At 37.9% G+C, this 14,618-nt stretch overlaps 2 protein-coding genes across 4 annotated transcripts in view; one reads left to right on the top strand and one right to left on the bottom strand.

The window, feature by feature from the left end:
* The first annotated feature begins 516 nt into the window (after positions 1–516).
* cmc2 (C-x(9)-C motif containing 2) lies at positions 517–3,094 on the top strand. Of its 2 annotated transcripts, XM_071488456.1 has the most exons (5): positions 517–689; positions 1,101–1,174; positions 1,858–1,928; positions 2,018–2,089; positions 2,244–3,094. In XM_071488456.1, exons 2-5 carry the CDS (start codon positions 1,138–1,140, stop codon positions 2,325–2,327), a joined length of 264 nt encoding a protein of 87 aa, XP_071344557.1. In that variant the 5' UTR covers positions 517–689; positions 1,101–1,137; the 3' UTR covers positions 2,328–3,094. The 2 variants fall into 2 exon arrangements, with proteins under 2 accessions (XP_071344557.1, XP_071344558.1); XM_071488457.1 differs by lacking the exon at positions 1,101–1,174 and having other exon boundaries at positions 521–689; positions 1,812–1,928.
* A 645-nt stretch (positions 3,095–3,739) lies between these two features.
* The window catches only part of LOC139627578 (chromodomain Y-like protein 2), a 28,667-nt gene continuing 17,788 nt past the window's right edge, over positions 3,740–14,618 (bottom strand). For both annotated transcript variants that reach the window (XM_071488454.1, XM_071488455.1), the window contains exons 4-7: positions 7,636–7,808; positions 7,330–7,540; positions 7,033–7,176; positions 3,740–6,941 (exon numbers count right to left, since the gene is read on the bottom strand). In XM_071488454.1, the coding sequence (XP_071344555.1) occupies positions 6,783–6,941; positions 7,033–7,176; positions 7,330–7,540; positions 7,636–7,808 (687 nt within the window). In that variant the 3' untranslated portion in view covers positions 3,740–6,782. The remainder of the gene's footprint in view (positions 6,942–7,032; positions 7,177–7,329; positions 7,541–7,635; positions 7,809–14,618) is intronic.

Raw genomic sequence — 14,618 nt, 5'->3', positions numbered from 1 at the left:
TGTAATGGAAAATAGGGAAAATCATCCTCTGAACTTCAAACTTGTAGACGTGTACCCTGTGAAAACAGATCATACTGTGAGTGAAAAAGTTCAGTAATTGTCATTTTATTCAGTTTAAATAAGTAAATAATGAATTTGAATTTAAAATACATCTTTACACTTGATAGATAAATGTATGTGGTTGTGTTTTTAAAATATCAGAACAAAGAAAAGAAAAGAAAAGATTTGCAGCAAAAGCATTGTGTCCAACAAGAAAAGAAAAGACAAGAAAAGAAAAGAAAAGAAAAGAAAAGAAAAGAAAAGAAAAGAAAAGAAAAGAAAAGAAAAGAAAAGAAAACGCCAAACGCCTGGCATTCAGAAGCAAACCCGGACGTACATTACACAGAAGCTTCTTGCAGCGCCTGTACACATCCGCCATCAGAAGTCCCGCCTTTTGGGAGAACAACGCACGCCATTGGTGGATTGAGAAAAAAGGCGGATGCCGATTGGTTGTTGAATATTGTCACTTAATTCACGATCTACTAGTTACGAAAGCTTCAGTACTGTAACGGGCAAGCATGTCCTACTGGACCTTGTTGTTTTTGTAGGTTATGTTGATGTTAGCACAAGTACATCTGATTTAGTCGACTCTGTGGAGCCATTACAGTAACCTGCGTCGTTGTTCTACGGGAAAGAAGACGAGGACTTTCGTAGGTCTTCCGTGGTTGCATGGCTTTATATTGTTAATGTTAGCTGAGAGCTAGCAGTTAGCTGGTGTGACATTTCACCAAGGTGTGCAGGAAAACCTCTCCGGTGACACAGCCTTTCTACTGAAAACGCTATCCCGCTGTTATTAGCATTATATATATAGTATGTATAAAACTAGCTATTACGTGACAATATTAAGTCAGAACTCAGCTCAGTGCCAAATATCTAAAGACCGCCTTGTGTAGTGGTCATGTCTGCTGGTCCAGAGTCTTCCAGTCAGTGCTGTACTGTTAACATGAATCCACAGGATTCAGTGTGGATTCAGATCGTTTACAAAGCCATGGTATTGCATATGACCCAGTGTTGTACCCCCCCCCCCCCCCCCCCCCCCCCCCCCCCCTCTGTGTTTGCAGGTAAGTGTCCACTGGAAGAATAAAATCCATCTTCACAATGACAGATCAAGAAGGAGAGGGATGGGGAGGCTTTAGTATCCTTGGCATGTCCATGGCATAAGTCTAACTAATAATGCTGAGTTGACATAGTGTATAGAAAGAATTGCTGAAACAATGAATAGAGTGGTTTATTAGTGGTCTATAATATTGTTAAGATGGATGAATTGCTTTAGCCATTTAATAAAGCAAAAAGATTTACCAGTTCCAAATTCTCAGATGTAAAGATATCCTGTTTTCTCCATTTTGCATGGTTGAAAATTGACTTTTTGGCTTTTTATTGTTAGCAAGGCTAAATAAAAAATTCAAGATGTGATGATTTGATGGTTCTGGGAAATTGTGCTAAACATTTTTACACTAGGCATCTTTTAGGCATATTATAATCATATATATATATATATATATCATTGTTGATTCATATATATATATATATATATATATATATATATATATATATATATATGTGTGTGTGAATCAACAATGAAAATAACCATTAGTTGCAGCCTCAGTATGTAGATTTGATGTTTAGTGTATTCTTACATAATGGAAAAGTGCAGTACTGCAGAAAGCAAAAGTGTGTTTAAAGGCAAACTAGATGTATTACCAACAAATCACATCTATTATAATATTCTCATTATTTTTAACTGAGTGCTCCTTTTGTTTGTGGCTTTTCAGTATTGCGGCAGTGGTTCAGTAAACCCTTAACTCAGAATGCACCCTGATCTGTCACCCCACCTGCACACGGATGAGTGCAATGAACTAATAAGTCGTCTGAGGCAGTGCCACACAGAGGTATGCTATTCCCCAAATTTGAGTATTGCTGTGTGCTTCACATGCACAGAAGACAAAACTATTTAGATCTCATTTCATGTTACCCTCAGCACAATGTCCTTAAGTTCTTTGGCACATGTAACGACGTGGACCGCGCTATGCGTCAGTGCCTGAAGAAAGAGGTCTGTCAGTTATTTTTGTTTTTGCACTTTGTGAATAAGATAAAACAAGCAATATGAATACTTGCCTATATATACATATATATTTACTTATATTTATTTTGTATTTATTTAATTATTTAATTCATGTTTTCTTTGTCTCCTTACCACTCAACAGAGACTGGAAAAGCGGGAGCGCAGCAAGCAGCATGCACATGAGATGAAGAAGAGGATAAAAGAAAGGTCAAAGGAGCATGTCTGACAGACATTTTACTGCAACTTTGCCTCTGGCACCGCAGTTCGTGTGAGATACTGGGACATTGGATCAAGCATGGCACTGTGTAACATGCCTCCACTGCTGTTTTTGTGTCAAGACAGAGGAAAGGTTGTAACTCTGTCTCTTCGTAAATTCAGAGGAGTGTGGATTATATCAGCATTTACAGGTCTAAGTATGATGTGATAGTGTACATCAGCTACTTCAAGATGCTGTTATTATTATATATTATTGCTATCACTATTATTTTGATATCAGTTGAGAGAGACACACGATCACAGGTAATTTAAACCAAACCTGGTTAAGTTGTACAACTTACTCCTGTATTTACTGGGTAATGAACCCTCTTAACTACAGCTTGCAGAGACACCAGAACATTTTAGGTCATCATTAAAACAGTAACATCTAGTACTTTGGATTAAAAATTGCTCTTGGGGATCCTCATTTATTTCCCCTATATTAGCAGTATTCTACCCCATTTAAGAGATCAGTGTAGGTGGTGGTAGAATCCTTTCATCCAACCATTTTTTTTATTCACAGGACACCTCAGGAATATTCTGGTACCCGAAAAAAATTTAATGGTATAAACAATACCTATAAAAAAAGACCCAAAACAGGAGAACCAGCATTACTCTCAATCTGGGTACACAGTACATACATGCTTAACATATACATTTTTGTTTGATTGTTAATTTGAAAGGGGAATTATTGATTTGTGAGATGTTTGATTCAAAATAAAGTAAGTTAAGTTGAAATGGTGATATGTTGTGTAATTGTAAAACACTGTGAAAAACTTAAGCACATTAGACTACTGGTCTTTGAAAGTATTTAAAAAGTCCCCACTGGTTTCCATTCATACCACCTTACTTTGGCTGGTATGGTATTAAATTGATATTAAAAATTAAAACAGGTATAAAATTCTATTACATGCTATATTAAAAGTGTTACATTTAACTTGAGCTGCTAAAGTTGTGGAAGGATGCACTCAACTACTGGCTCTCGGTCGATGACTGTGATCCTGTGGCTGAAAATGTATGTTTAGGTCATGAGATGACATCTGAGCCATTTGCTCAGTGAAGACCATGAGAAGAGACTGAGGACTCAAAATCATTAATATGTGGACCTTTAAGACTGGATTCTCTTTACCACATACACCAAAAACTGATTGTAGCAGATCTGTTACGTCTTACTTTCTTACAACCAACACAGGAAATGTCAAGTACCTGTCTGTCCAGCAAATGAGCTGAGTAAAATGACAAAAGGACTGCAAGATGTGACCAGTACAGGATTCACAATGGCTGAAGCTGAAGCTCAGTTCCTTCATATCTAAATAATTATTTGTAAATAAGATGCATTGCCTGTTCAACAGCCACACTATTGTGAAAACAAAAACCACACTGTGAAAGTACTGTTTCTTTATTTAAAGCAGCTCACTCTACCCATCACAAAGTGTGGATCAATATTTGACAGATATTTAAATTGTAAGGCACCCCAAGATGTGCTTTGAGACAATGTGGGAAATAAAAAAACATGAATGATGAAAATAGACATACATGAGACAACGTTAAGATATTGTGGTTATAAATGACAAAAACCACACAAACCTGTCAAAAATGCTGCCATTTGTCATAAATAATGAAGCAAACTGGAATAAGTTGTTTGTTTGTTTTTTGAGTTATAACTGATTTCCATCAAATTTTATGATCAAGTACACTTCAAACACATTTAGATCTGGTGCCTGAAAGAACTGAAAGAATGCATTCTTTCCCTCAGGTGACACACTGACAAGAATTTATAATATCTTACGAATTAAAATAAATAAATTAATAAATACATTAAGACCCCTGTCTTGAAGGATCAATGTGATTAACTCTCAGTGGACCTGAGTAATTTGTATTCACTGATGCCGTACAGTAGCCACATTACACAGGTCCCTCTCACCTCTTCTTGGGACCCTAAAGCCAAGCAAGAATGGGGATGTTATTTACCAGCAAACAAGGAATAAAGCTGAAGAAGTGAAGGGTGGGGACCCCTTTCATTAAAAAAATGAACTAATTATTTAAGCCTCATGGAGTTTTTGGTTACAAACCTGCCAAGCTGCCTGTGAGAACATGACAATTTTGATTCTGTGAGCTGAACCACGGTTCGCAGATAATTATACATCTGGGAAGATAGGATAAAAGGATAAAGAGTGTTTAATGGCTTAAAAAGTCAACAAATGCTTTATCAAACCCTTCATTGTTCCCTGCAATCAGACTGCAATGGCCAGAAATAAAACCAGTCTCATATGCTTGAATTTGACAAATCTGAAAAACAACACAGGTCATTTTATCAATCATCTGTTTATACTTATAAAGCTCAGTAAAACATAACATTTAAATTACCTGACAAGCCTTCGATAATTTACAACAAAATACTTAATCTGATAATGTCAAATGAAAATGTAAACATTCAAGTGACAACAGTGTATAAACATTTTGGTTTTGAAATTATATGTGTATAAATAATCTGTTTTCCTGACCCATTTTGTTCATCAAAGTTTTTATGGGATAATTTGGAAAGATGATTAGGAGAATCGGGGTGCCTCTGGAGCAAAAGAAACCACATGGCACTGCACATCCACACAGTTATCTCAAATAAATACAAAAATAAACTGCAACATTTCTAACAATACTTACAATGCTGGTACAAAACATACCCTGAAATACAAGGTATTCAGACAGGCAACACATTTATATGTACAGTATATTACATGCAAGTAGTTAGACAAAACAGTGTATCTATATATTATTCTGTACTGCATGTGTACAACTGCAAAATGGACAAATATCTTCTGAGTTTTACAAAACAATTTTCACAGACCTACATTTTTTGGTAAACCAAAATAGATGCCTAACTATAGTACACATCGAAATATAAAATTTCTTTAAACCTTAAATCATCACATGCAGATAAGGACAAAGTTGACACCAGCTACACAACTGCTGCATTTCCACAATACTGATCACTGACAATTAGTGTAGTCACAATGTGATTACTAGAGGACCAAGCAAGAGTCATCTCTGTTGTGTGTTCTAAAAATACACAACTAAGAAATCACTGTCAGTTGATATCAACATGATTTTTTTCAAAAAGAATACCATCACACATTTCACACAATCACTCTCTGCAGTGACAAATGGAAGCCATGTTTTATGTATGAACTACCACAGTGCTCCATGTAAAGCTATTATGTAGCTCAAATAAAGTGGGATAAACTTAATTGCGAATCCTTCCACGTGATATGTGCCACCAACTCATTTAATCATCTAAAGTCATTTTGTACTCAAGCCAAATTGATTAAGAACACATTTGTACATTTAGCGCGAGCATTCACACAAGCCTTCCAGTGTTCTCCACTCCACCAAAAAAAAAAAAAAAAAAAAATCTATGTGCATTTCAGCTCAAACAAGTTTCTATTGAAAGAGAAATCCTGACCTTTGTGAGATTTTATCTGTATAAATAAAAGTTGAATGAAATGAAACTCTTGACATTTGGGTTTTGTTGTAGGTATAAAAAGAACTAAAGACAGATGGATGCTGGCAGTAGGAGGATGATATTGCATGTACTAATACACTATGAGCACATAAGCACTTGATTTCATGTAACGGAAAAAACAAAGTTTTGGTGATCCTGATTATGATAAGAGAGCCACTGCAAAACAACATATCTGTTCTGTGTACTATACACTTTTACAGCATAAATAATGAATTGTGTGACGAAGAGACAGAAAAAAACTCAGTTTTGTTTGAGCTGTCTATGAATCTGACATGAGCATGTATGAGCATTTGTAGCCAGTTTTCTATTAGTTTTCTTCTGTCCATACAGAGCAGATGGAATGTGCATGTCAAGGAGCAAGAAACAGTGTCCTCAAACTTTGGTTTACACTTCAACTCAAAACAATAAGCAACCATAAGAAAATCCTGAAAATGCATCTTATATACAGAAAGCAACTCTTTTACACTCTTGAAATAAATATATATTAATATATATTATGATCACTTTATCATGTGCTTTCAGACATACACTTATTTCATACATCCTGATGATTAACTCCGGCATAGGTGCAGAAACGCTCTGTACCTCCCTGCATTTAAGCAATGCACATTTGGCCCTTTGCTCTTTGACTCCTTAAAAAGAGAAGAAACATCTGGACGGCTGTGGGTCCGATAAAAAAAAAAAGTTGCTTTAAAATGTTGATGATGAAGATTTTTTTTTTTTTTTTTTTTTTTTTAAATGGTAGCGATGTAAGCAAACACAACTCCAGAGTATCCCTCTGCTGATGGATGGAAACAAAGGCCCTTAATTTCTTTCACTGTGAGATCCGGACCATATCATCCTGGATGTCCCTCTGTAGGTAGTGTGTCAGATCTTCACTGACTCTGGTGTCCTGAGTGCGGATGATTACTTCTCATACACCTTGTTCTGCAGATAACTGAAGAGTGCCTCTAGTCCTTTGGTTGAACACCACAGCTGCTTCAGCATCTGACACTCTTTGTCGTTCACTTCCTCCAGGACTGACATGAGGATACTCCTCACCAGGCATTTGGACTCCTCTAAAACCTTTTAAACACACACAGAAAGGGAAGAGGGTCATATATTGTTACATTCAAAAGAAAGCCTCGCCCTCTGGCTTGTCTAGATCATCACCTACCACTGCATTGCATGATGCCATTTCCTTCACACGTAGCATCACTTCTTGGTTAAATGTGGTTGGCCAGAAAACCTGTGACACCAGACCTCGACTGCATGCTTCTTGTGCTGTGAGTTTTCTCCCACAGAACAGCATCTCGTTGGCCTGCCATTTGAGACAGAAAGTGGGGAAAATTACAAAATAGTTAAAATATGTCATGCTATTCAAATGTTTGATTTGGGTAATCATGTGGTTATAAGAGGAATCAAATTAGATTAAGTGAAATTTGCCAAAAGCCTTGATTTTGCTGGGACCCACCAGAGCTACACCCAGGATCTGGGGGAAGGTGTAAGAGGAGCATCCAGAGGGGGTGAGATGGAGGGCCGCACAAGGAGTTTGGAACCAGGCCCTCTCACTGGCCCACACCACATCACACAGTGGCAGGATGGAAGCCCCTAAGCCCAGCGCAGGCCCATTTATTGCCACCACAATGGGCTTCTTGAAGTGAATGAATGCCAACACAAAGTCCCTAAAGAGGTCACAGAACAATCACAACCAAATCTGTGAAGTCTGATGGCAAGTGATAAGAGAGTCTGTGTTTTTAGTGGAAAGATGTCTTCTTACCGTACAGCATCTGCGATGCGGCTGCTCTCTTTTCTGCGGTCAGTGGACAGACGCCCTATCAGGTAGGATGGCTCCAGGCCACTACAGAAAACAGTCCCTACGGAGCTGAGCAATAATAATTTACTGTCATCAGCAGCTGCATTACCCAGAGCTCGACACACCTCCTTCATGATCTGAAGAGAAATAGGGGGAGATGTGTATTACATTATTATCTCACCTGACACATGAGGAAATACAGGGAAGAAGAAAGATTAAATAAGTTTAGAATCCTTAAGAGTATGCCTTCACATGTAATGCCAGCTATTTTATTGCAGATATGTCATATGTACTGTATATCAAAACATCTTTACTTTTTAAATTCCTCGAACAGTAAATTATTTATCTTGATAAACTATATAAGAGGAAAAAAATCTAAATGCACACTTTAAGTATCATGTTACAACTACAACAGTTTTCCTGTTTATGTTGCAACTGCTTTCTGTTTGACAATTTAATGTACCATGATATCTATAAACAATAAATAATTTCAATTAAGTTGAGTGGATAATTACTGTATCAAGAAATTGTAATGGAAGCATGCTTTGGTGGAAGCCGCATTCCATTAAAAATAGCAATAGATGAACAGTTCCACTCAATAAAAGTCATAAAACCAAAAGGCATTGGTAGGTTATCAATTACTGGCTATCAAATATGAACAAAATATTTATATTAAAAATATAAATAACAAATAACTTTAGCTATCCTCGGGGCACCATGCTGTTCAGGGAAACAAGATAGCCAATGTTGGTGAGTGTATGAGTGTGTGTGTGGAAGAAGACAAAGACAAGATGGTGGTAAACAAAGGAGCTACACAAGATGGAGGACTCAAAGATAACCACTGGGACAGTATGTAGAGAGAGAGTATTTCTTTGTTTAAGGCCAATTCATGTAGGCTAAGGTGCCAGTTTCAAAGGGGAGTTATCTATGTGCAAAATCTAGTTCTGGGATGTGCGACAGGTATGTGGGTGAAACATACTAGCATCAATGTAACGGTGTGGCTAACCACAACAACCTAAACAGACGTCAAAACAATAAAGCTCAGTGGATACATTAACCATTACACAAACAAAGGTTAATAGTCCTGTGCTTAGCCATACTGTGCTATGCTATGCTATCTTAGATTAGGCCCAGTCACTGGAAAAAGAGAAGTCTTTTTATGCGCTGCTTTGTAAAACTCAGTGGGCTGGACTTTGTGTCGTAGCCACTGGCATTAAATTAAACTGTTCACTCCTGACTAATCTTAAACAGGCACTTGCATCACTGCTGTTGAGAAAGAGTGTAGTGGAGCAGTCTGCTGTGAGCAGGCCTGCAGAGCAGAGCTTTTTTTTTTTCCAGATAGCAGCAGTGCTACCCACAGCTGGAGTTGAGCCAGAGAGGGAGTTTGTGCCTCCACAGCTGGGTGGAAGAGCCAGCAAGAGAGACGAAACAGGCACAGCTGGATTTTGTTGGCCTGGTGTCACCCTGTGTCACATGTCACACAGTGACCAATAATAGCTGGTTGTTGGGTGGGTTTGACACCCAGATGAGAAAGGTCAAGGATTCTGAGATTGAGTTGAAATGGCCCTCTTTGGCCCAATTCCAATCTGGCCCCGACACCCTCCCCCTACCTACTGTCACTCCGTGCCGGCGGACGGTCTGCCACATTAAGTGTCATTCCAAACCAATTACCTTTAAGTGGGAGCGGGTTATAAAGATTTCCCACAACGAGTTTGCATCGATGCAGGCTTCCAAACCACACTCTCACAGAAGTGCAGCAGATCCTTCACAAACGTCATCTCCTTCGTGGAGATCTATTGACATTGCAAAGCAATGCTTGGTTTTAGCGTAGACGGTGAGATTCCAGTGGTGATTTTGGTTCTTGCTAGTTAAAGCTACATTCTGAGCAGCGGTAGAGTGCAAGTGAATTGTTTACATGACAAGTTGCTGCACAGCTTGTTTCCTCGAAAACAAGTGTTTTGCCTTTGTCTCATGTGATGAAGTCGGGAGTGAGCTGACACTGTGAGACACATGACCTGATAAGAATTTGTCTGGATACCCCAAGCCCACACCCACACCAGCCCATCACTGTTTGCACACTTTAATCAGATTATTACCCTTGACCCATATTAACCATTCAACCTCATAGTAAATTCACTTCTGTGTCTCACCAAGCACATAATCTGTCCCCAGTTTTAACAGTGTGTGTGTGTGTGTGTGTGTGTCTTTGTTACAAGGTGAATTATAATCCTGCTCAGACACATGAAGCTGAGATGGGCAGATGCTCTCTGGGACACAAAGGGGAAGAAGAGAGCAGTCACAGAGACATTCATGTGCAGTGACCAGAGGCCTTAAGGATATCTGTAGACAAACAAAAGTGGTATCCACAACAACTTGCAACAGTATGCATCAGCTCCCTTGGCAATTATATGTTTTTTATGCTAAACTGAGTAGATCTGACTAATCTGTTTCCGTTAGGAGTTCTTCCCAATTTCCAGATGACACTTTTTGGGCTTTTTTTTTTCTGTGGGACAGTTTTTTTAATTCTTAAAACAGATATAGCAGGTTTAGCTTGTCCTTGTTCACTCTTCCCAATATAACATACACACAATAGTTTACTCTATAGTGAGCAGTCAAATGAGCTTTCTAACACTTATGAATTATCATAATTGTATGTCTTTACTGACAGCTGTAAAGAAAAAAAACTATAATTTTCACATCTATAAAATGTGACATTGCATTTTGAGACTGTTTGCGAGAGTACTTTTTTAGCTCTATTTCGTTAGCACTATAAAGTGTATATATCACACTCAAACGCCTGACAGTAAATTTAGAGCATTACAGGTAAAAAGCACAAGTGTAATGAACAATGGTTGAATTCTATTTTGCTGCTTCAGTTTCAGGGTCCTGGTTTGCCATAGCTCACTGTCACACTGTCATAACTTATTGGGACAAAAGAACAGAACAGAGCCACCATTAATGTTACTAGCAACACCTAAATGTGTCAAAATGTCTGCCATTATGTCAAGGTCTATTGGAATATTGGGGTCTATTTCCTCCCTTTTAATTACTGGTTTGTTGAAAGGCAGGAGGGAGGGGGGGCTGGAGCCAATCCCAGCTGACATTGGGCGAGGGTACACCCTCTATAAAATGCAACATTTCATTTTGAAACTATTGGCAAAAAGTATTTTACTATAGTAAAGAGAACATGCAAACTCCACACAGAAAGGCCCCAGGCCTGGGGTTCAAACCCAGAACCTCCTCATTCTGAGGCAACAGTGCAAACCACTGCACCACCATGCTGCCCATTGACAGAATATGAATAATAAAATAAGAATGTTAGTTAAAAAAAGTCTGTTAAAAAAAACAATTTCATTGGGAGTATAGCACGAGAACAGTGCATTGGGCCAGAAAGGTCACAGAAAGAGTACCAGTTAACAGACTTTCTGACTTTTTAAAAATTGAGCATTGAAAAAAAAAAAAAAAAAGTACAAGGAAATTTTCTCTGCTAAAGCCTTTCAGTAAGCACATCCGCAGACTCTCTTGTTCTTGAAGCTTCAAAGACTCAGAGACAGAGAAGGCGCTATCAGAGCTGTTTGATAAGCCCACAGCTTACGGGCTTACTGTCACACATGAAAGTACACACACGTGCACTTTCACACACAGTTTAGGCCACTTCAGTGCCTGTGAAGTATAGGCGACCATGCATATGACACGGTATCAAAGCCAGAACCTCCCTTTGGGGAAGATCTAAGACACATCATACAATCTGAGAGGAGGAAAATCCTGTTTGCTCAGATTTATGAGCCAGGGTGGATGATCGTCATACATGCCATTGTCGGTTTTTTACCTCGTTGTTATATTAACAAACCTCTAAGGCAGTGGTCGGCAGATTATTTTGATAATATGACTTTTTTTTTTAAATCGTACAACATCAGACTCATAGCCCCACATCTAGTGCCCAAATGGAGAATCTACCCCCACCTGAAGATGTTTATTAAACTTTTATCCGTGTTGAGAGTGAATGACACAAACAGTCATACATCAGGCTGCGGGCTGAACTGTAATTAGTACACAGTGCTTGGTGCTAAAAACGACAGCAACAGCTACCTACAGAATCACTTCCTCCTTAGCGATTTTGCCTAAAAAATAAAAGTGGTGAAAAGTTTGTCATTTTTTTTTGGAGCAATGCTTTATTTTAAGCTGTAGTGAGATTTTATTCTAAACAGTTCTGACAGGCACTTCAAAACGTACTGTCTTTGTTTGTTACTTCACAAACCTCTGAATTAGCGGACATGAGACGTGCGATATGAAAAATGTAACAGCAGTTCCATAAATCAGCCAAACTTAAAGGCTCATGTGTGACTAGGGGTGGACGACTTTACTTTGACATATGATCTACTTTTCAGATGCATGGCACAGATACTATCATTAAAAGATTCTACATTTTGATATCTAATTTCTAAAGTTCTATCACTGCTAACTGTTAACTGTTAAACAGCTGGACTGCTAACTGCAGCTCGCGACTGTTCAGTCTCGGCAAGTTTGGTTTAGCATGTACCAGTTCTTCGCCTGAGAAGAACGAGAACAACCATCACCTGCTGCACTCCAGGACGGTGAAATTACAGTCCACCCTTGGGACAAGAGACCTGACCGCAGAAAGGGGAAGACGAAGCGGGATGAGGTGAGGCAGCGACTGCACTTTAAAATCAAAACACTTACATATAGCACCTCATAAATAAATAACAGAGCTATACAGATGAATACTCCATATGAAGTAATCAGAAAATGTGACTGTGGGCCACAGCACCACATGTTAACAAGGTAAATTCCAGTTGCATTTTATCATGTTCTGGCCTGCCATCTAATGGATTTGATGAAATTTGGGCCGAGGTCAAACTTACTTGCTGACCTATGCTCTATGGAGTCTATGACAAATACTTTTAAAAACTCTATTTTCATCTAGTAAAAAGTGTCAACTCACAAAAGACCAAGATTGAAAAGCTTCCAAATAAACTATACTTTTCTGTATGATCTACTTAATTAGTATGTCAGCAACTTAATTTTATAGGTTTAAATTATAAATATAAATATTCATGGTTAATATCAGTAGGTTAGTTATGTAAACTGTGGATTTTTCATCACTTATCAAATGTTTTTTGTGGAGGTTCCCAATTTTTAATTTTTTTATTTTTAAAGATTAACTAGAATTACAAGTTGCAGGAAATAAGGCCACAATCTATCCTTCCTCAGCTACAGCACTGAATACAGTGAATTTGACCTATGGCAATTTTAATATAAAATGTCATAACTTCATCAATTTATCCCATTAGACATTTGTGTTGAATAGTGTTATAATTAGTGTATGAATTTGTGAGTTATGACCAAAATCATGCTTTGTGACCAGCAGACAGACAGGCTGTGGCCAGTGCAGAGTCAGAAAAAAAAACTGCTGGTACAATATGGTAAGCCATAAATTACAATTTTACAAATTTAAATATAAATAAATAGACAAACAATCAAAAGCATAGCTGGGGAAAGAATCCAGTGAAATGTAAAGGTGAGTTCTCTTTGAATTGGCAACTCAGAATTTCCCAGTTCCCAGTCAGAAATTTTAACTGGAACATCCCTTGAAGTTGGATTTCAGATTTGGAAAGTCAGAGGAACCTCATCAACCCCGACCTCAAAATCCAAGATGACTTCTTTGCACATCAACAGAAGTGAAAGCTGTAGTAATATACTGCTTATTATCACCTCCATCTTTTGTGTCTCATTAAATCAGTTGTATACACAGTATTGTTCAACTTCTATCTGTGGACATATTTCTCCAGTGTTTCTATGTAAAAATACCTTGCGGTACATCTTAACCGTGGAAAATTAAATGAACAAGCTTGATGCTGATTGGATTGTGGAAGTGAGCAGAGGCTGGTACATCCCTGCGGGCAGCCAATTCAACAAGTGAATCACCACAATGATGGAAGCTACAGCGTCAGAGCAGAGAGCCATTAAATCACATCCAGTTCTGCAGATACACGTCCCAGCCATAATAAACTCTTTCTTTCATTCTTTTAATCTTTATGAGTTTCATATCTTCACTAAGAATGGCCTATGTAAATATGACTAGACTGTGATAAAATATTGAAACCCCTGTCATTACAGTGAAGTACCATGATAGATTACAATGCTGCCTCTGTATTCAGAACGCACAGTTTGCTCTGCCACTGGGTGGTGATTTTATGGAGGGAATGTGATTGATATAAGTTAGCAGGCGATCAAGAAAGTGCTGAGGAGACTGTGAGAAAAGACGTCAAAAACCAGTGAACAATTGTGAGATCCTGTCTATGTGCAGTGTAATGGTAAATCAGCAAGTTATTATAAATTTACTAAAAACCTTTTGTTGTTTTAGCATTAAATTTATAGCCTGGGGTTTCAGTCATGACGTCCTGTCATTGCAATAGTAAAATTAATAATTTTAACAAAATGTTTTGTATTAGAGTGTCTTTGCAACATTGTAAAAGTGAAACAAGTTGTGAAATTGCTTCAGTGTTTTTGTGGCATGTTACATATTCAATTTTGATGATGCTTTGTTTTAAAAGCAAACATATTTAAAAAAGAGACAAACTACATTTTCACAGCTAAATAATATTGAAAAAATTGCAGCACTTAGGCATTTGATTATTGAGCTTACATTTCTTCACATCATTTGTTTACTCTTGCAGAGATGTCAGTGTTATTCCTACATATCCCAGCTGTGGAAATCAGTGGAAATCCAGTTCTCTTTAAGAATGATTACACAAGGCTCTCCATTATGAACTTTCTGCATAATTTCCTCACTAGTTCAACTGACATTTTGCTGTAATAACAACAGATGGCATAGCGTTAGATCATATGTACCCCTAATTACCCTCCTTGTAGAAACCTTGTTTGGCAGGAGGCAGTTTTGAGGAAATTGTGTGTCAGTACACAGA

Source organism: Trachinotus anak, unplaced genomic scaffold (genome assembly GCF_046630095.1).
Source record: "Trachinotus anak isolate AG129_WGS33_773 ecotype Australia unplaced genomic scaffold, CSIRO_AGI_Tana_v1 ptg000011l, whole genome shotgun sequence".
NCBI lineage: Eukaryota > Metazoa > Chordata > Actinopteri > Carangiformes > Carangidae > Trachinotus > Trachinotus anak.
The sequence above is the reverse complement of the archived record's forward strand: the minus strand, read 5'-3'. Positions and strand labels throughout refer to the sequence as shown.